The sequence below is a fragment of the Arctopsyche grandis genome, chromosome 7 (genome assembly GCF_051622035.1).
Source record: "Arctopsyche grandis isolate Sample6627 chromosome 7, ASM5162203v2, whole genome shotgun sequence".
NCBI classification, from domain to species: domain Eukaryota; kingdom Metazoa; phylum Arthropoda; class Insecta; order Trichoptera; family Hydropsychidae; genus Arctopsyche; species Arctopsyche grandis.
This window is the reverse complement of record NC_135361.1, coordinates 13179553-13201256: the sequence shown is the minus strand read 5'-3', so window position 1 is coordinate 13201256 and position 21704 is coordinate 13179553. Positions and strand designations below refer to the sequence as shown.

Genomic DNA, 21704 nt, shown 5'->3' with positions numbered 1-21704 from the left:
TAATAAATAATCGGCTGATGCTAAGGTGACCCTTTCTTTTACAAATACAAAACCAAGATCTTTTTAACAATAAGAGCCGTGTAAAAAATATTCGGTTGCACATTTATGGGAAAATTAATTTTTTTTAATGCTCATAAAATTCTACAAAAAATTGGTTAAAATTATACTTAGTGATAGGCAAAAATTTTAAAGTTTCAATAATTAATTGAGTTTTATGATCAAAAGTAAAAGTCGTTCGCCATGTGTATTTATCCCTGGTAAACAGCCAATATTTTTATAGAAGATATCATTTTGAAAAAGATGTAAAAGATAAAGTGCCTTTGACGCATCATGCGGCGCTCTTGGGCGCCGCCCAACCTAGCCCCCCCCTAAAACCGGCACTGCCCTTAGGGCACACAAACATTCATCATTTCGAATGGGTTGGATTGCTAAATGTATAATGTGCCACTTTTATTACGATTAATATTACGTGCGCGTGCGCGTATAAATTACCTTACATTATACTACATATAACTTTATTTTTATTCGTGTTTCAATTCCTTTTCGAAACCACCCGTTGAAATCAACGGGCATAACACTAGTATTATATAAAAAAAGTTGGTTCGGTGATTAGTAGTCAAATGTGAACCGGTCACAGGACAACTGGTCGCTCTAGATCGGTCACATGTGATCACCTGTCACACTAAAATTGGTCACACCCTAAAATCGGTCAACCAGTTTTAGTGTGACGGGTGATCACGTGTGACCGATCTAGAGCGACCGGTTGTCCTGTGAATGGTTCACATATGACTAGTAGTCCGTTTACCAAAAAAGTTATATCTCATGATTTTACAGAATAGTTATCCAAAAAACCAGTATTGTACTGGTAAAACCAATACAAATGATCACTTTATTTAAGTCCGATATCGACATGATCTGGTAGAGAAGAGAATTTGAATAACTTTAATTGTGTATATTTTAAACGTTTAGAAATTATTCGTAAATTTTGCCAAGGTCTAGTCTATTTTCTATATAAAATTGATAAGTAAATAAAATCGGCATATGCGCTGAAATAATTAGAAATTTAAATATAACGCGCTTATAAAAAGCGTAAAAAATTGTCATTATATTAATTGAAATGAAAAATGATCCGAAGATGATGGAAATGATTTTATAATTAATTTGAAGCGTATCAAAAACGATATTTAGTTTGACAGTTTCGTGCGGTGCAGTTGTCGTTGTGGTTGTGTAGCACGCCGAAGGTGGCAGGTCTGCGGCGGTGACTTGCGCTCGTCGGTGTTCGCCGACTTTAGTTGACACTCTTCGCTCGTCAAGATGAAGGACGTGAAGCAGCAGGAAGAGAAGAAGCCGGAAGCCGCCACAGCAGCAGCAGCAGCAGCCGCCGCAGCCGCCGCCGCACCCGCGCACGATGACCTGGTAACTTCCGTTTCCGCTCCTTCCCCTTCCCCTTCCCCTCTCTGAGGCTGCTCCTGCGCCCCCAAACATAACCCCGCCTAACCGAGCGCTGTTTGCGCTTTCTGTTTCAGTCCGAGGAAGACAAGCGTCTGCAGGAAGACCTCACCATGCTGGTCGACAAACTCAAGGTATATTACATTGCACTCACTATTTTGTGTACTCACCTCACTATTTGTGCAACTCATGTGTTGTCCTTACATGATGATGCATTTTTCGCATACCACTTGAAATTATCGATACCTTTTTTAGTCATCAGTGAATACTTTTGTGGGCTTTTTGTCATCAAATCGTAATATATTCGCTTTCTACTACGTTGTACAAATTCCACTTTATTTGTTTTGGTCAACCTCAATTATTATGATTGATGAATCGAGTACTTATTTCGACCGCATTTTGATATCAGGGCTCGGAAGAAACGCTCTATAAGCCGGCCCTACAGACCCTGAGCAGTTTGATCAGAACTTCGACCACTTCTATGACGTCGGTGCCCAAGCCGCTCAAATTCCTGAGAGAGCACTATCCTTCGATCAAAGAGGCTTACGAAAAGATGACCGACGCCGAAACTAAGAGATTTTGTGCCGATGTCGTTTCCGTATTAGCCATGGGCGTTACGGGAAGTACGGTAAGTTAATTAAAATAATACGATACGATAAGTAATCGAGCAGAGTATTTGTATTTACTTCATTTTTAGGAAGCGGCAGCAAAGAGAGAATGTTTAAAGTACTGCCTCTTGGGAACGATGAACGATGTCGGAGATTGGGGTCACGAATATGTCAGGTAACTATCGCATTTCAGCTCCACATTTTGAATGTAATCAGTTTATAATTGTTGTGTGTTGAATAATAGACAGTTGGAAGGAGAGATTGCCGAAGAGTGGGCTTTGAAGAGAGATACTGAAATAAAAGATCAGTTATTACCGTTGGTCGAAGGTGTCATTCGATTTGATATGCGTCATTCTGCAGAGATTCAAGCGTGTGATTTGTTGATGGAAATTGATCGTTTGGATCTTCTCACACAACACATGGAGCAGAGTAACTATCCCAGAGTATGCCTTTACCTAGTCGGGTGAGTGATCATTTAAAAATATACATATATTATTATATATTTGTATCGAATTGATGTGATATTTGTTTTTGATCAGTTGCGCGAGTTATGTAGAGGAGCCAGAAGCCACTCTCATCTTACAAGGAGTTCTCAAACATTATTTGCGCTTCAAGGAATATCCTCGTGCGATGATAATAGCTTTGCAATTAAACGATAAGGACAAATGTGAAGAAATTTTCAAGCAATGTGAAGATACGTAAGTTATTTTAACTTGTTATTTATATTTTTAAATATACATAGTGAACGTGTCTTATTGATATCGATTTTATTTTAGACTTATTCGTAAACAACTGTGCTATATGCTTGGACGGCAACAAATTGCATTCTACGTCGAAGATGAAGATATGCGTAATATCATGTTCAATATACACGTCAACGATCACTTCCTAAGTCTAGCCAGAGAGGTTAATAATTTATATTTTCGTATGCGTTTAAAAAGTGTACGGCATGTTATAATGTTTCCATTTTATAGTTGGACATAATGGAGCCGAAGACACCTGAAGAAGTATACAAATCGTGGCTGGAGAGCGCCGGATCAGCTTTGCGTCCGTCTTTATTGTCCGATCATCCGATCGATTCTGCCAGACAGAATCTATCTGCCACTTTTGTCAATGCTTTTGTAAACGCTGGCTTTGGCAGAGACAAACTCGTCACCACCGAAGATGGAAACAAGTGGATGTATAAGAATAAGGATCATGGTTTGTTTGCGATTCATCATTAATTTAAGATACTGTTGTATAAAATAATAATTGATTCGGTTTTTTAGGTATGTTATCAGCGGCTGCTTCTTTGGGCATGGTACATCTTTGGGATGTGGACGGTGGATTGACACCCATTGATAAGTTCCTTTACACTGCTGATGAGCACATTAAGTCTGGTGCGCTTTTAGCGCTCGGTATTGTCAACTGTGGAGTTAGAAACGAATGCGATCCTGCTCTTGCTCTGCTCTCTGATTATGTTCTTCATACAAGTCCTACATTGCGAATTGGGAGTGTACTTGGTATTGCATTTGTCATTTTACACAATATGTTGTAGGTTGTTGTATTGTTACTTATTAACGCTATTTTTAGGGCTCGGTCTCGCTTATGCTGGAACAAAGCGCGACGATGTAATCGCATTGTTGATACCCGTGCTTAGCAATCCTAAAAGTACTACGGAGGTCGTAGCCCTCGCTGCAATTTCTTGTGGTCTTATTGCTGTCGGGTCCTGTGATGCTGAGGTATGCCTTTTATGATTTTTTGTCTGAATTTTTAAGCATTAAATAAATCAATAATTATTTTTAGGTAACGTCAGCTATCCTACAGAGACTTATCGATAATGGGGGAAAAGATTTGCAATCTTCAACATATTCGAGATTTTTGCCTCTCGGTTTAGGCTTATGTTATTTAGGTATGTATTGGAATACGTTTGTTTTAGTGTGTTTTTGTATTTTCTTTTTTAATGTGTTTTTATTTACATGACAGGTCGCAAGGGTGCTATTGAAGCAACTAGTGCGGCTTTGGAAGTATTGGGTGATCCTTTGAAATCATTATCTTTGGCGGTGTTGTCCATGTGCGCTTATGCTGGAACTGGAGACGTATTAGTCATTCAAGAGATGCTTCACATTTGCTCGGAACATTACGATACTGATGTGAGTGATTTATTTATATATGTAGTTCAAAATATGTAAGCGTGGAAATTGACTGAAAAATTTTTTGAAGAATGAACAATCATCGGCTGAAGATACCGCATTTTCTAAGAAATCAGACAAGAAAGACAAAGATAAGGAATCTGGAAGCAGTAGCAGCAGCGGAAGTGGTAGCAGTAGCAGCAGCAGTGGAAGTGGTAGCAGCGGAGAATCTTCTAGTTCAGAAAAATCAACCAAAAGCAAGAGCAGTAAAGACGCTAAAGGAAAGGAAGGCCGAGATGGAAAAGATCCGAAAGACTTGAGCTCAATGCAAGCTGTAGCCGCTTTAGGCGTAGCTGTAATCGCTCTCGGTGAAGAAACTGGAGCGGAAATGTCAACCAGAATCTTCGGACAATTGGTAATTTAATTAATTTTAACAATGAGTAATAATTCCAATGGTTACTTTAATAATCTATTCGTATTAGGGTCGTTATGGAGAACCGGCAATCAGACGTGCAGTACCCTTAGCTATAGCTCTGTGCTCAGTATCGAACCCTCAACTACCAGTCATAGATGTCTTAAACAAATATTCCCACGATGCCGATATTGATGTAGCCTACAATGCCATCTTCGCAATGGGCTTAGTCGGTGCTGGTACTAATAATGCTAGGTAATACATAATACATAACCGTATTTCATTTACCTTTTAAACGCAGGTTTTTTAGCGAGTTTATTTTTTAATTTGCAGATTGGCCACTATGTTACGTTCGTTGGCACTATTCCACGCCAAATCGCCTGTACACTTATTCATGGTTCGATTGGCACAAGGGTTGTGTCATTTAGGCAAAGGCACGCTTTCATTGTGTCCTTTACATTCAGATCGTCAAGTATTAAATCCGACTGCATTAGCTGGATTATTAGTAACGTTAACGGCATTTTTAGACTGTAAAAATAGTAAGTTTCGATTTGGTGAAAGAAATGATGTTAATTTTGTATGTGAATATTTAAATTTTTATTATTTTTTTCAGTCATATTGGGAAAATCTCATTATCTTTTATATACGTTGGCAGCGGCCATGCACCCGAGATGGTTGGTAACTCTTGATGAAAATTTAGAGCCTCTTAATGTCACAGTACGCGTTGGACAGGTACGTATTTTTATTATATATATATATAGTCATCGGTTTGTATGTATATATGTATATTCTAATTTGTTTGTTTCAGGCTGTAGACGTGATTGGAAAGGCCGGCACACCTAAAACCATTGCAGGTTCTCACACCCATTCCACGCCTGTATTGCTCTCCGTTGGCGAACGTGCTGAATTGGCTTCTGATGAGTATATTCCACTTTCGCCTGTCATGGAAGGTTTCGTCATATTGAAGAAGAACGAGAACAGCACTATAGCGACGGCGATTTAATAAGACTTTGGAACTTTTTCTACTAATGAAATTGAGGATTACTTTTAATTGTGCTTTTTACTTTTAAATAATATAATTGATGATTACGTATGTGTTAAATAATTTTTATTTTTATTGATTAAGTACAGTGAATTAGAAAAAAAAAGAAACAAAGCGTATGCTGACGATATGTACGCATTTAAAAATTACTTTTCGTATAAACATATATAATGCAAAAGGTGTTTCTATGTATGCGTTTATTGTATTTTTTAATTCATTGTATTGTCTTTTTTAATTTTTTTAAAAAAGATTCTATAAATAAAATTCTTGAAGATCAAATGATTGTTTTATTTTTTTATACATACATACATATTATTTTACATATACATATCCTTACAAATAAGATTCACAACAAATTAGAAAGCTTCTTAAGGAGCAGTCTTAACAAATTTAAATTTTCGATGCGAACACGTTTATGTCGAACTACTTGTTTCTAAAGCTGGTTTTTCTTCAATTTTTTTATTGTCGTCATTTACCTTGGGAGTATCACTCGAATTTTCATTGGACGTCACGTCTTTTTCTTCAGTGCTGGCATCGCTGTCTTCATCTGAATTTTCACTTTCACTCGACTTGTTTTCAATTTTTGGTTTTTTACCTTTCATTTTAGCATTCTGTTTTTTCTTCAAGCGCTTGGCTCTTTTTTTTGCTGTACGCGCGACGGCAGCCTTTTTATTATTTTCCAATTGTTCATGATATTTCTCGTTTAGTTTTTCCTGGAAATAAAATAATTTAATAATTTCAATATATATTATTTGATTTTCGTTAATGCACTCACTTTCTCGCTTTTTTCTTGTATGAATTTCTGACGGGCATATTCTTTGCGACGGAGATGTCTGTAAACGTGGAATTCTCCGGAACCAGCACCTGCACTGGATCCCATTACATTTCTTACAAACTCTGGAGCGTTAGGCATAGCTTTCTCTTTCGGCCTCTCATGAATTATTACTGGTTTGGCCTGAAAGTTTACTATTTTCAAAATGGCGTAGCTTTATATTAAAACAAATACACATAACCTAAAAATATGTCACTATTGATTTTATTTAAATATTAGTATTTTGAAAATAGCTCAAAATAAGTTCAGACTATAGCGATTCATATTCATAAAATAGTTAGCAAAGGATATATAAAATTCACATTGAATAATAATGTCGAAACATTTCTAGCAGACTTACGGGATTTTTCATGAGTTTTTCGATTCGTAATCTTTGCAAATCAGCAGGACATTTAACAACGCGAGGTCTCTCTTCTTCGTCATCATTAGATTTATCTTTTTTCTTATTTTGAGCCATTTTGTACGTCTAGAGCACCTCTATCAATTATAAATGTCAAATTTTAAGGTTATCATGTTTGACAACTAAAACCGATCGTAACAGAGATAAATTCAACCATAAATAATTTGGCTTATATATTCAAAATTGTATTTAAAATAAAACCACTTAAAATATGACTATATTTATGTATTATTTTATTTGTGTTGAACGTGTTATTTAATTCTCAACCGATTATTAGCTTTCTCCTTTCCTTTATTTATTTTGCACATATGTTCATACATAGGTCCATATTATACTGTAAATATTAATTGAATTAAAAAGTATTTTTTCCTTTCCAAGATGTTTGTTTTAATCTAATAAAGGCCTGTTCATACGTATCCAGCACGACCCGTATCCTGCAGGTGTCATGCAAGTGCGGATAGTATTCTTTGGTACATTATATGGACGTATTCATACTCCATTCGCGCATGCGCATTTACGTATTCATGCGCGTCCATATAGAATGAACCAAAGAATACTATCCGCACTTGCATGACACCTGCAGGATACGGGTCGTGCTGGATAGGTATGAACATACATTAATAGTGTTCGCATTGATTAGTCAAATACAAAACAAAATACACAACTCTTTGCTTAGTTTAAACATCTGGCGATCTCAGCACCAATATGTTTTATATTCTCGAGCATTCATCGTTAGACATGTGTTTTAATGAGAAATTACTCGACGATTAGCGGTGAATAGGAACGATAGAACAACGGAACAATATAATTTAATGAGCGACGTCGACAGATGTATGTTGAGTCGTTGCAGATGCAATCGAACAGTGCACCTCCAAGGTCAACAGTTTTTTTTTTAGTTAGGATGCAAGATGAAGAAGAGACGATGACTTCATACGAGGACCGTTCACGGTTCGAATGCCGCAGAATTTCCATGGCCAAGAATGTATGTGCAATCTTCTGTGAAAATTTGATGACTACCGCATTGCAATCGTATTGAAATATATGTACCGATGAACTGATAGACATTTAAAATCCATCACACCAAATCATAATCAAGCATATCTAGAATTTCAACAAAAGGTTAATACAGTGTAAATTTAAAAGAATCATTGTTTTGGAATTCAACAAATTGTCGCATGATGAGTATGTACATACATATACAATGTATGTAGGTTCAACAAATAATTTTCACACAAACATACATAACATCAATGCGATAAGGTATTTTTCCTAGTAAAGTTATTCATGTAAAGTAATACGTATTGCATTGCACTAAACTGTGATCTCAAAATTTTATCAAAATATATTTGTTACAGACATTACTAACAAACTAACCAGTAGATTCTATGACAGAATCACTAATAACCATACTTGTGAAGAGTCTCGGTGATTACAACAAAATGTCTATACCCTTCAGGTATATACACAGATTACCTAAACACAATCTGCTTTAGGTCATCGACTTTAGTGAGTCTAATTAATATTATGTATTAGATGTATTATGAGCATTTATAAGGATTGTAAATAGGTTTTTGAGCTCTTTTTCCTATTATGCTGTAGATTAACATTAGAATAATATAATACTATGATTACTAACCAAATTAAATTAAATTGTAAAATAGAAAATGATCAGTAGACCAGTAGCTATTAAAATAGATATAAGATGTATTGTGAACATAATTTCGTATTAATAAAAAGCATTTAAAAATCAAAAACAAAAAAAAAATCAAAATCAATCAAAATATATTTATGCGTAATATAATTCAACGGATATTCTACGTATACTAGTATGTACATACATACATAAGTGCATTGCATAATTTAATTTTCCGGTTTTGTATTTACATGACGTGAATCTTTGATCCTAAAGAAATTTCCATGGACTTTACTGATTTATTTTGAAGGTATGCCATGACGTTTGTCGATGAAGCATTTTAGCTTCGGATGACGCAAATCCCATGCAAATTCAATATAGCATTGCATCGGCATTACGCCATTTTCTGAAACCAATTTATTCAGCTAATCGACGGAAGTGTTTTCAGCTGACTGTTCAAATTCAAACACATTCCGTAGAATAAATACAAAAGAAAACCCGTTGCAATTCAAAATCAACGATCAGTCATTTGAAATTGACACGGCTGAAAACGAAACGGGACGACCTTCATAGAAGCTGCACAGTGGTTTTGATTGATCGTGAAAAACAAAAAGAAATCAAACGAAACAAGTTTATTTCAAGTTCGACAGTATTTATGTATGTATATTTATGTACATAGCTCCACCGGATATGTGTGTGAAGTTGTGCTTCGTACGTGCTCTTTCATAACATCCGGCAACAAAGCTTTTTTCAGGTTCTCCTTCAGTGTTGAAGTAATAAGGAGTCTAGGATGTCTGAGAGTCCTCTCAGTACGTACATAGCTTCAACTATAAAAACGCGACATAAGAAAATCTGATGTACATACATACAAACATACATACATTTATACAATTTCTGTACTCCAGAAATGCATCAGCATTATCTAAAATTAAATAATAACCAGTTGCAACATATAATGGAATGCATAAAGAGTTGCGTCAGTACGCTGCCAAATCCACTTCTTGAAAACTAATAAATAATATGAATTTGTGCTTATTTTTGTTCATACATATATGCTTCTGTGGTTTGGTTTTAAAAGGATCAATGATAAATTTGAAACGAATTTATAAACATTATTGCATACTAGTGTTGTACCCGATGAAATATCATCGCATGGGTTTTGGCATATTAAGTTATTAATTAAAAAAAAATTAAAACAAATGTGTCGGTTCTGTATTCGATCTGCACGCGGTCGAATTCCTTTCAAATATATTTTATTTCATATTTATATTTAATTGTTTAATATGAAAAAAAGATAAAAACTTCCTATTAATCTACACGTATACAATATATAACAAATAGAAAAATTAATTAATTAATTAATTAAATAAATTTTCAATAGATGGTGGTAAATTCTCAGAGACTAAGCAGATATTATATTCGTACGTTTTGTTGGTAGTGGCTTAGCTGTGACGTACATATGTATGTCGAATCCAAACGACTATTATAGTACGGCGACAGACACACAGAATACCGATATTATACATATACGAAATATGATATGATGCTTCAAATATTTACCTCATTATCTCCAAAACTATGTAGACAACATCCATTTTACATATGTACATAGACAGGGAAGATGGGGGTTAAAGTTTCAGGGCCCGGACTATTTGAGGGGCCCCGTGTTGGGACTGATCGATATTGATATTTTATATTATTCTACATAAAAATACATATATTTACATATTCCATTAATGGTAAATGTTTATTATTTTTCGATCCGCGCATTCTTTGTGTCCATGTGGAATCGTACCTGTTATATCATCATTTCTTATTCGATTATTTAAAAAAATAGCATTTAACATAAAGGTATTTTTCTAATAGTTTTGATAGATTTTTCGCATATTAAAAATATATCTATGAGTTTTTTTTTGGTTTGTCATAGGGTATGGAATTATTTTTCCAGGGCCCGGGATTCCTCTCGGAGGCCCTATTTTCACACAAATAAACCGACTATCGGTTTATTTGTGTGAAAATTTCCAAATGTCCAAAGCTATTGGTTGACTTTGATTTTTAAAAGGTTTTTATTGTTCATAAACATTATAAGGCATGGTCACAATTCATCTTATGTATTCAACTGTATTCAAAGTTGTCGTTTTAGTGATCATTATTTATTTTATATTTTCTTTATCTACATATGTATATGTGAAGTATCCATTGTGATCGTGAGAAAATGAGATAACGGAGGAAATTTCATCACAATTCTGCAGAACTTTATCCATTTTATAACAACGATACTACCTGCTTATTAGGTTCAAAATGGATACTCAAATACCCAATAGTTTATTTTCCAGTAGAAAAGGTCGAACCAAATCTAATAATTATTCAGCATTAGGATGTCACTTCGTGCTCTCGCTCCTCATTGTAAACCTGCCATTAAATATGACCTCTTTCGGCATTTGTATAATATCAACAACCGAAGCGAGGGTATTTTACTGTTATCGCCAATGCGATTCGTTTCAACGTTGCCTAAAGTCTTGGCTTAACATCACAGTGGGTCGGATGCAATGATCTTTGACGCGTTTCCAATAAAACAGTCCATTAAAAGTGTCCCTGTTCCTATTCCAAGAGCAATATAGCATGTAATATTACCTGTCAGAGGGCACATTGTGTATTGACGACCAATAAACGGAGCTATATCGACTACTATAAGAATGCAAGTCGCTTTTATATCGCGTATCCAATTTGCAGTTGCATTATGGACTATCAATAAATAGACCAGAGCCTTGAAGACTAATTCTGGTCGTTTAGCGTCTTTTCCAGATTCTTGTCCCTGTTGAAGAATCAATCGTTCATTCCGGGAAATGCTCCAATGCAGTATTCATTAATGTTGCTGATTAATTAACGTTAGCTACAATGAGAACATTAAATAAGGCTAATAAATAATACGCATGTTCTTTGGAGGTCGGAATAGTTCTAATATACCCAATAGTAATACGTGGTTTTGTTATTAATGGTTCAAAGATTAATTTTGTTCGATATATGTACATATGTGTATGTCTTATATAGTCATATGTAGTGCCGGTTTTAGGGGGGGTCTGGGTCGGGCGCCATATAAGTTAGGGCGCCACACGATACGCCAAAGGCGCTTTAAATTTTAAAATTAGAGCACCAAAAGCCATTCAAAATTTTAGATTAGAGCGCCAAAAGCGAAAGTTTTTCTAAGGGTGTTCAGAAAAAATTGCCCAGGGTCGCCATCGGGTGTAAGACTGGCACTGTTCATACTTCTGGAATTACATAGTTGATGAGTGCGCTTTCTTTGAATTGCATTCAGTTTTGAAAAAGAGATTTAGTAATATTTTGAATATTTCAACTCCAAGAATCCTTTTTGGACTAATTTTAAACAGAATGAATGAAATTGTCAACGGTAAGTCAAAATATATTGGTGCCGACTATCGTTTAATGGTGGTTGACAAAATATTACTTATTCTTTTTGCAGAATTATGTACAATTATCTTAACTTTCTTCACGACTGAAAGCACTGTTGACAGTTATCAGTTGATTAATTTAATCTGACTGATGATACAGGTATATCAAGATGTCCTTGCCTCTGTATTTCTCGACATTTTCAGACATCATCAGCCTTTTTCTTTTTTATGCTAATAATGAATTCAAGCTCTTTTTCTTGAATTCATTATTAATAAAATGCTAAATTATTTATTGTAGAACGTCTTTAATATGCATTATTTTATCGATAATCTACTCTTTCTATTTATCAATAGTGGAAATCACTGTTTAAGATATTTGTGTTATAGTTAGTGATTTTACTACGACAAATTAGGAGATAAATTACCTAAAAATGGTTGTGAAATTTATTTCGGGTTAAAAGATCTTAAAAAGATTAAGATTGGTAAAAGATTTTAAGCTACAGAAAACGGATTATTAATTAATTTATTTATTTTTACATACTTATTACCAGGAAGGCCTTACAGGTAAACCCCAATGCACCTTCCCGGCCAATTACAAACGATGCAGCATTTCTAATACATAAATCGCTGAATTACCAGACACTGAAACACTCGAAATTAACGAGACATTTATGAATTTAAACTTGTACATAAATCATACTCTAATAGTGGTGACATAGTGGGTATGATGGTTTTTAGCCAATTTAATGGAGGAACCGTTTCAACAAAGAAATCATATATACTGGCAAGCTCTGATAGGAAACGATCGACTTGACGTCACAAATATCCAAGTTTGACTAGCAGCATTATACATAATATATTCCGAATATTTTTTTTTCAATTGAGGTCATCTCACGGGATCATGCTGCTGGCTGATTATAGAAGATCTTCACCACGATAAAGTTTAGTTAATTTTATTTAATTTTATTTAAGGCCTGCTACTTACTGAAATACTAAATATTAAGTATAAATGATACTTTGTATAACTAAGACAAATTGATTTGTTTTTTAATTAAATAAGAGTACCATCTATATATGTATATAAAATTGAATGTCTGTGTGTGTGTCTCGAATAGGCTCCTAAACCACTGAACCGATTACGATGGAACTTTCAGGATTTGTTGTATGCATGTCCGGGAAGATTACTGTGAAAAAAAAAAATCCCCCATAAACGGGAACGGAATCGGGAAAAATGGGAATGAGTATCATTGCAACGATATAATTTCAAATGTTTTCGCGACGTGACCAATGTGTTCGCTGCCTGGGTTTTTCCGACAAATGGGAACGGGAACGAGAATGGGAACGGGAACGGGAATTGCATGCGTTATTGTGGCATTGTAGCGCATGCCGGGTTCAGCTAGTTTCTTATAAAATTTGTAGCCTTTTAGAAATTTAATTTCCATTTTAAAGGTATTTGATCTAAGAATACGTCAACTAAGCTATATGTATAAATATATTTCCGGGAAAACTCCTTTATATCATAGCACTAATTGGCACTGATACAGCATAGCTCAAGGATCTGAAACTCTCAACATACATACATATGGTTTCATTATTTCGAGTCGCGGTTTTTGAATAAATTTAACTAACGGATACAGTTTCCAGTTCAGAACATTTTTTATCCGCAGTAATGAGATCGAAAAAAGTATTTGTACGACAATTTAAAAGATAGCATATCGCAATAATCGTTCTCATTTAAAAAATATGCCGGACACTACAGTACCTACACAGCTCTCGTTAACGAGTCGCATCGGTGTTTTTTTCATTATTTTTTTATGTTCGCATTTCGAAAAAGAGCTACAAAAGAAGCGTTAAACGCACAAAGGTCGCCTGTCATTAGTGACCGTTTGACAAGTGTCGTGTCGTGTTCGAAAGAAAAAAATAAAAATTGTTAAATTAAAAAAAAAAGAAAATTACACACAGTATACATCGGTCGGCGGTCGGTGGCGAACGTGTTAAAAATAAAATGATACGCAAATATCGCGTTTCGAATAAAAATCTGTCGCCTTTTTCGAAACGCTTTCGAAGATGCTGTGTATAAATGTGAATAAACGCGAATAAATTGACAATACTTTGTATTTACAAAATTAAAAAATAGTGATATTCATTGAATTGTGCCATTTAAAATTCCCAAATATTTTTTTGTTCTTTCGTTAAACATAATAAATATTATTAATATTAATATGCGCGCATAAAAATATGACATATAATTAATTTAAATTAATGGGACAGCATTTTTTTATTATTGCTTTTTCTATATAGGTACATAATGTGAAAAGTTGATTTCAAATAACATTTTAAAGTGAAGGCTATTATCTCTAAAACATTTTCAATAGAATTTTCAGTCAATTATAATCCTACTAGTATATTAAATGAATATCGATTAACTTATACGTTTTAACTAATACTTATACATTTTCTATATTGAAATCTCACTGATATTAAACTGAATTTATTTTCTTGATCAGTATTTTTATTATATTAAATAGTTGGTCAACATATCATGTATGTAAAAATACTTACATAGGTTAGATTTGGTTTGGATAATATTGATACATTTAATATTAATGCTAATCATATTGTGTGACACTAAACCATTTCTTAAACATTCTGACAAACTGACTAAAAGTTGATAAAACACTAATCATACCTGTCATTAAGATTAAATATATTTCGATATGGAAAACTATACTAGCTCATACATATCATATTTTCACATGAGGTTTATAAATGCCACTATCTGTGTATGTGATTTATATCACACTCTATAGCAGCGATTTCCAACTGAAAAAATGGAATATAAAATCTATTCCTAATCTAGACACACCCATGTATATAGAAACATAGGATAGGGGCCCCTCCCCAAAATCTCGATTTTCGATTAACATTAATTGAAAATATTATGCATTTTTTGTTTTCAGGGACGTAATTTGGGGGGGGCACTCGCCCCCCTAAATTAAGGAATAGGTGAATTTAGAAAATATTATGAATTTAATGATTAATGAGATACTATGGATCTATGAATGCTGCGTTTATTTCTTATATTATGTTACTTTTGTGTAACTAATAAAATAATCGCTGCTATGTGCTTTGAAAAAAAAAGATTTTATTATTTTGAAGCAAATATATTTTGGTTTTTAAGTGGTATGCCTTGGGTAACATTCTTAGAAATTGTTCGTCCCATTGAGCGAATCGTTAGAAAGGTCGCCTTTACTTTATTTTGTCTCAAAAACAGATGTGTATCGTTTATTTTTCCGAAAGTTTGTATATTTTTTGATATAGTGATACATTTTGATGGTCGACTTTTGTTAACCATTTTGCGACCATGTGAAGATTTTTGGAAAAAAATTTTCGTCTGCGGCGCTTTTTTGGCTTTTTACATAAGATATTTTTATATATATTTTTTCAAAAATAAGCTTATTTTTTTTATATTGTATATTTTCCATTTTTATTCCGATATAAAAAAGATTTTTTGAAAAAAAATTCAATTTGACCAATCTTTGCCTGCCCCCCCCCCCCCAAGAAAAAGCTGAAATTACGTCCCTGATTGTTTTCTACCGAAAGTAAAAGCCGCTTTTATGCCGCATTCTTTTATGATGCATTCTATTTACCTAGGACAAGGATTAAAACGAAATATACAATGTAATTTATGGATCTATTTTGCTTTTGCCATTTTTCTTGTACCTAAATTTGTTTATTCCCATTTTTGAAAATTTTATTTATTTTTTGCCCTTGATTTTTAGCGTGATGGAAAGAAGAAAATTTTGCTATATGGGGGGGGGGGACAAATTTTTTTAACCCTGGGTGGGGCCCCCTTTGACTCCTGGCATGCACTGATTTCAGTCCCAGTCCGCCACTGTATATATGTAGCAAAGACGTAAAAAAGTATGAATAAGCTCAATTAAGGTGCAGACACACAGAGTGGTACGCGGCACGCTGGCATTCCTAGTCTGAACCATTGCGATACTTCTTAAAACTCACCACCTGGAGTGCTTTCGGTGATATTTTATACTAGTATTGACAATGTTTAATTGTGATCGATAAAGGTGATTCCCATATTTGAAAAAACGTAGGAGATACTTGTCGAAATAATAAGATCGTACGTATTTACAATGATATGGAGAAAAACCTAACACAGCTGGAGTCTACCTAGACGTGACGGGCCGCACTTTTGAGTGTGTTATTTGGAGGAGGAGAGGCATTTGGAAATTTTTTAATTAAATTAAATTAAATTTAATTATTGGGAATTATTGGGTAAGCAAGTCAAAAAAAGTTTAAAAGTCACTGCTCTATAGGAAAGGTTTAATGATTCATGAATGAATCATTGTGACGGTCCTTGAACTTAAATGATTAAAGTATTATACTTTTATTTTCACTATTCGGTCACCAAATTAAACATTTCCTCATAGCTACTACATACTTATGTAGATACAAGGTAATTTGAAATATTATACATTTTAATATTCACGTAAATAAGTTACTTTGTACGAGTATATTAGGATTAGTAAAAAAAATTAAAAAATAGTAAACAAAAATCAACTTTTAATTCTAATTGATGCTAATTTGTTAAAAAGATAAACAGTATTAATTCGAATCGAAAAGTAATAGCGATGACTTGATGGATGATTTCATAGGAAGTAAATATCTACAAATATTTCAAAGCTTTTAGTCGAACCATATCCTTTATTTGATATTTGATACAATAAACATAGACATATCCGGCGCCGTGTTATTGTTCTTATGTTGAAATCGTAATAGCCATAATAAAGAACATAATTTTATGACACGCGTTTTATATGTTATACATATAATTTGACAGGTAGAACAATATTGCATAATCGGCACGCGCGCTTTGATTAATTGCATTCTTGACGTGACATTACAGCGAATGTAAAACTGCGCATCGCGTATTATTTCGAACGTTAGATTATTATTATTAGATTGCTACTATTCTCGCAAATTTGAAAAAAAAAGTACAAATGAATATTTGTGTAGTTTGGAACAAGTTTAACGTTTACTTTCCCTGTTAGTGTATGAGGTATACTATGTTATAACGACATCTGTGTTTGAATAGGCATCTTCGTACGCATGTTCATGTTTATTTATTTCTTTTTTTTGGTATTATTTGCATGATATCGATTTAATCTCATGAGAATGCTAATAAGTATGGAATTTGTACATGCTATTGCCGTGCGAAATTCGATCCGACAAAACATCGCTGAAATGAATACGAATATGGGGAAGTGCGTGGGCGGCGAAAGTACGTAAATGTGTTCTCGTAAATTTTATTTTAATAAACAAATAATAAATTAAGAAATCGGTAACGGAACGGATCAGAACGGGAGAATAACCTAAAATGTAAATTCGAAGCTGTTTAATGCGATTACTTTTCGACATTGAAATTTTCACTTCATTATACACCGATTAATTCATATTTATTAAAGATTAAAACCTTATAAATAAATGCATTAACGTTTATGAAATCATTTCAATCGAATTTTCAATTTAATTTGTAAGATTAGACTTCAACATCTAGTTTTTAAAGAAACTTCTTAAAAAATTAATGGTGAAAACTTTCATCTTGATTTTTGAGTATTCAAATAAAACTAAGATAAACTTTGTAATAATTGCCGATCAGAAAAAAGAAGTATGTGACTAACTCATGACTAGTCACCGGAGCCTGAGGGGGCCGTGTATTGTTCAAAGGTTGTAAATGCATTGTTAAAGGTTTGCCAAACAATGGATAGCACTGTGACTATCCTACCTCTACTCATGACTTTACATATTTGAGGAATATAAGAAGTATCAAAAACAAAATTTGATAATGACGCCATGGGAACGTTCTTGATACATGTTATAAGACTAATGTAAGGAAGCTCACACATTTTGGATTTTCAGTAAGACAAAGTTCTACTTCCGCTTGTCGGTTTTTTTCATATTTTTTAATTACTTTACTTTAAAGATTACGTAGTAACAATCGTTTACTTATCTAACCTAGAAGAATACATGTATGAATGATTAGGTTGGCATGCTTGTGTTGAAGAATGATTAAGTTGTCATTTTGTACCATTGAAGCGCGGCAAAAGAATTAGTTCGTTGTGGCACTTCGTCAAATAAACAATGTTATTAACCGCCCAACGAGTCTCATTTTACTATGTCTACTACCTATGCACATACATATGTCTCCTGACCACCAGATTATACACGATAAATCATGAAAAAATTCTGCTTTGAGATTCTGACTCAGAACTACAAAAAAAAAAACATAGATAAAGTAATTAACTAAATATTAATGATCACAAAAATGGGATAGTTGGATAATTCATGAATTTTGTGCTTATTTCACGTAATAGGCGATTTCGCGAATTCGGCGTTAATATATGTGTATATTTGAACAATTAATAAGTACATATGTAAATAAAGATAAAAAAATCTTGAAATGTCTATGTACCTTTTGAAAATATTGATCGGAAAGTAGACAACGAACTACTGAAATCAAAATAAGGCGAAATAGGCCATGGCTCAGTGGTTGCGTTTATTTTTAGCACCGAGAGGTTACCGGGTTCGATCCCGTGCTAATATTTAATACTGCTGGTCAGACTTGGATATTTGCGACTTCAAGTCGATCACTTCTTATCAGAGTTTGCCAATTTTATCATTATTGAAACGGTTCCTCCAAATTGGTAAAAAAATCATCCTACCTGCTGTCACAAATCTTCTGTATTTAATGTATATACAATTTGTAAAAATTATGTACAAATCTAAATCCATAGATGTCTTTATGGATTAATTAATTAATTAATTAATTATTTGTTAATTTCGTGTTCTTCAGCATAAAGCGAGGCGCGTGGATGTGCCGGCTCGAAATAAATGGGTTTCTTTTGTCAATTTGTATTGTTAACCTTTTTTTTTGCTCTCTAGAGAGCAAAACATAAGGTTAACAATAGAAATTGACAAAAGGATCCCGTATCGACGCATTCAGCCGAAAGGCCGAATACTGCTTCAGCCTATCAAAATACAGCGATTTATGTAATAAAAATGCTGCAATGTTTGTAATTAATTGTCTAGGAATTTTGAATCCCAATTTTGGAACAACGGGTTTCCAAAATTATTAAAAAAAAAATATTTTGAAAAAATATATGTATTTATATATTATACATTTTTTTCGTCCAAGGCACTATTATATTAAAGTTCATTAAATTTTCAAAATTTATATAATTTTTGACAAAAATTATATGAATTTTTAAATCAAATAACTTTTGATTTTTAATAACGGGTTTCCGGAAACCCATGGAAACCATTAGAGTGACACCACTGCGGGTCTAGCCGTTAGGCCTTCCTGGTATATATCTATGTACAATAAAATAAAACATAGAAAGACATTTGAAATTAATTTTAATTTTAAAATTGCGTCAACTTTTACGATATAAGTCCTTTAAACTCGTACTAAAAATATAAGTAACACAAGTTTAGTATGCGATAAGCGCGCGCAACCGATCGAAACGAATTGGCACGGCCGCGCGCCGTTTAGAGGAAGAGGTGTGGGGAGTTTCTGGGGAGGAGGTGGCACCCGCGACCCGCAGTTTGAGAGCCGGCGACGTACTGGCAGCAGAGTTGCATCGTTTGGCCAACAATGGCTGTTGCAAACTGTTGCATTCGTAGGGGTGGCTGTCACCGCGGCGACACGCGCCTCTTATTAACGTTCCAATCGCCGACCGAACAACACACCTCTCTCGGAAACCAAAATTAAATTTATTATTTCAATTCAATTCAATGTATAAAATGATAACCGGCCGGTTGTAATAAAATTTAAAAAAAAAACAAAAAAAAAGAAAAACCCAAAACAAAATATAAATAAATAAATAAATAAATGACGTGCGACGTTTGCTGTGTTGAATGCGCGAACGAATAGTACAAATTTGATTTGTGTACGATGTTCGCGTGTGTACCATTACCAAAAATTTATAATACAAATATAAGTTAATACTGCGTGTAAATATTTAATAAATATATTTAATTTATTTCGAAAGTTTGATTGTTTATATTAAAATCTGTGTGTTGATACTGCCAGAAGCGCAATGCGAGCCGACAATCTCTACTTCTTTTTCATATTAGGTAAATATTACATATTTTTACAGGTAATGTATACAAAGTGGATGATACATGTCATGACTACTGTCGCTCTCATTCATGTTCATTTGATAACCCCTATTGGCTACTACCTACATATAATATATACGTAATATAAGAGAAAATTTCAATTACTATATGGTAATATTTATATACATAATGTTTATATCAATTGATTAAAGCAATAGTTAAATTTTAATCGCTCAAGTTTGGTGCTATTCTATGTATAAAACGAAGCACGTTTATAAATCTGTAATAATATTTAATCAAAAATTTAGATAAAGTAAAAGTATTTCGCACCTTATGCAATAAAACTTCTGACATTTGTCTTATGTAAATTGATTGAAAACTTTTATAAAAAAATTAAACTTGATATCGGAGACCTTGTTATTTATTATCTTATTAAGTCCTTTTTTATTATTTGTCAAAGATTTTTAAATAGTTAAATACTAAATGTAATTTTTTTGATATCTATATTTATATCTAAATGGTAAGTTACCGATTCCCCTTTTCAGTCAGTAAATTAAATAAGTTGTCAGTAATATATGAAAATGGTCAGTTAGTATTAATTGTGTGTATTTATTAGTCATTATGTTTGTGGTCAGTTGATAAATTAAATGGTCTGTAATATAAATTCGAAGTTGGGTCAAATATTTATTTTTAGAAAAGGACGTCAAGCTAAAAAATAAGACAATATTATAAAAACAAGTACGGGAAACCCAAAATTAGTCTTGGTTAAGTAGAATAATGGTGTTTGGACCGTATGTATGTATGGATGTATGTACATATGAGCCGTTATATTTGAAAGTGGCGGAAGTCCAGTTTTCAGTTCCAAAAACATTATCACTGTTTAACTCAATTCATAAATTGTTATCACTTCTTTTAATTTGATATGTCTAGAATCTCGGAAAAGCAGAATATACATTTTATTTAATGTTTTGCGAAATATTTCTCGAAATGAAGAAAAGTAGAATGATGCCACTTTCAAATATAACGGTTTATATGTAGATATCAAAGTTATATAATTCATCATATTTGTTGTCTCGAAATGTTAAATACTCTTTTTTTACTGATCGTTTAATGTATATTACTGAACACTTTTATAAATACATAATGACCATTTTTTAATGTAACTTCAGCTACCGTTTTTCAATGAATTAACTTGGTCAAAATTTTTTTTGTACTATTCAAATTTTGCAATGTCTTGAAAGTGTATAAACATTTTGACTGAAATTATAATTAGAATGGAGTTTTTAATAATATGTAATTATATAATTGTTAAAATGAATGAAAATGAATTTTAGAAATAATTATTTATAAAAAAATATTCCAGTCATAAATACATTTATGTACATATATACATATGTAGATATTTCCTTTATTAAAAGTAAAATAAAAATTATAAGCAAAAATTTAATGTTCATCTTAAATTATCGAGATCATATAATAATTACATTACATATGTACATATGTATGTGGCTCTTCTGATATTTAATATTTATTTAACATCTACAGTAATCGTAGTTTTTATAAAATATTATTATTATATTATTAAATTCCAACGATTACAATATCTCTGTGATTAAACTGTTATCATTCGAGTGGCGATCTTATATTACCTATATGTTCTTAAATGAT

General features: G+C 33.1%; 3 protein-coding genes across 5 annotated transcripts in view; 2 read left to right on the top strand and 1 right to left on the bottom strand.

The window, feature by feature from the left end:
* The first annotated feature begins 1179 nt into the window (after positions 1-1179).
* On the top strand, positions 1180-5899 carry Rpn1 (regulatory particle non-ATPase 1). Of its 2 annotated transcripts, none has more exons than XM_077434424.1 (17): positions 1180-1416; positions 1527-1583; positions 1859-2077; positions 2147-2232; positions 2302-2520; positions 2597-2755; positions 2834-2963; positions 3032-3257; positions 3326-3559; positions 3630-3778; positions 3843-3948; positions 4023-4189; positions 4260-4583; positions 4651-4835; positions 4914-5119; positions 5194-5312; positions 5389-5899. In XM_077434424.1, the coding sequence occupies exons 1-17, from the start codon at positions 1315-1317 to the stop codon at positions 5581-5583; spliced, it is 2883 nt and encodes a 960-aa protein (XP_077290550.1). In that variant the 5' UTR covers positions 1180-1314; the 3' UTR covers positions 5584-5899. The 2 variants fall into 2 exon arrangements, with proteins under 2 accessions (XP_077290550.1, XP_077290551.1); XM_077434425.1 differs by having other exon boundaries at positions 1233-1416; positions 2162-2232; positions 4023-4193; positions 4396-4583.
* On the bottom strand, positions 5883-7015 carry LOC143914272 (PRKR-interacting protein 1 homolog). Its single transcript, XM_077434429.1, has 3 exons — positions 6795-7015; positions 6398-6577; positions 5883-6335 (listed from the first exon to the last, which is right to left on the bottom strand). The coding sequence occupies exons 1-3, from the start codon at positions 6909-6911 to the stop codon at positions 6036-6038; spliced, it is 597 nt and encodes a 198-aa protein (XP_077290555.1). The 5' UTR covers positions 6912-7015; the 3' UTR covers positions 5883-6035.
* Positions 7016-13857: 6842 nt separating this feature from the next.
* The window catches only part of LOC143914271 (serine protease inhibitor dipetalogastin-like), a 30075-nt gene continuing 22228 nt past the window's right edge, over positions 13858-21704 (top strand). The window contains exons 1-2 of one of the 2 annotated variants that reach the window (XM_077434428.1): positions 13858-13979; positions 19967-20051. In XM_077434428.1, coding sequence (XP_077290554.1) covers positions 20015-20051 — 37 coding nt within the window. In that variant the 5' untranslated portion in view covers positions 13858-13979; positions 19967-20014. Of the gene's footprint in view, positions 13980-19585; positions 20052-21704 lie in introns of those variants that run through there. The other variant, XM_077434427.1, reaches the window with a different exon arrangement.

Coding starts and splice junctions, on each gene's coding strand:
- Rpn1 (XM_077434424.1), top strand. CDS start 1,315: ATGAAGGACGTGAAGCAGCAGGAAGAGAAGAAGCCGGAAGCCGCCACA. Junction 2,233..2,301: donor TGGGGTCACGAATATGTCAG/GTAACTATCGCA, acceptor GTTGAATAATAG/ACAGTTGGAAGGAGAGATTG. Junction 2,756..2,833: donor TTCAAGCAATGTGAAGATAC/GTAAGTTATTTT, acceptor ATTTTATTTTAG/ACTTATTCGTAAACAACTGT.
- LOC143914272 (XM_077434429.1), bottom strand. CDS start 6,911: ATGGCTCAAAATAAGAAAAAAGATAAATCTAATGATGACGAAGAAGAG. Junction 6,578..6,794: donor AAAAACTCATGAAAAATCCC/GTAAGTCTGCTA, acceptor GTAAACTTTCAG/GCCAAACCAGTAATAATTCA. Junction 6,336..6,397: donor TACAAGAAAAAAGCGAGAAA/GTGAGTGCATTA, acceptor TTTTATTTCCAG/GAAAAACTAAACGAGAAATA.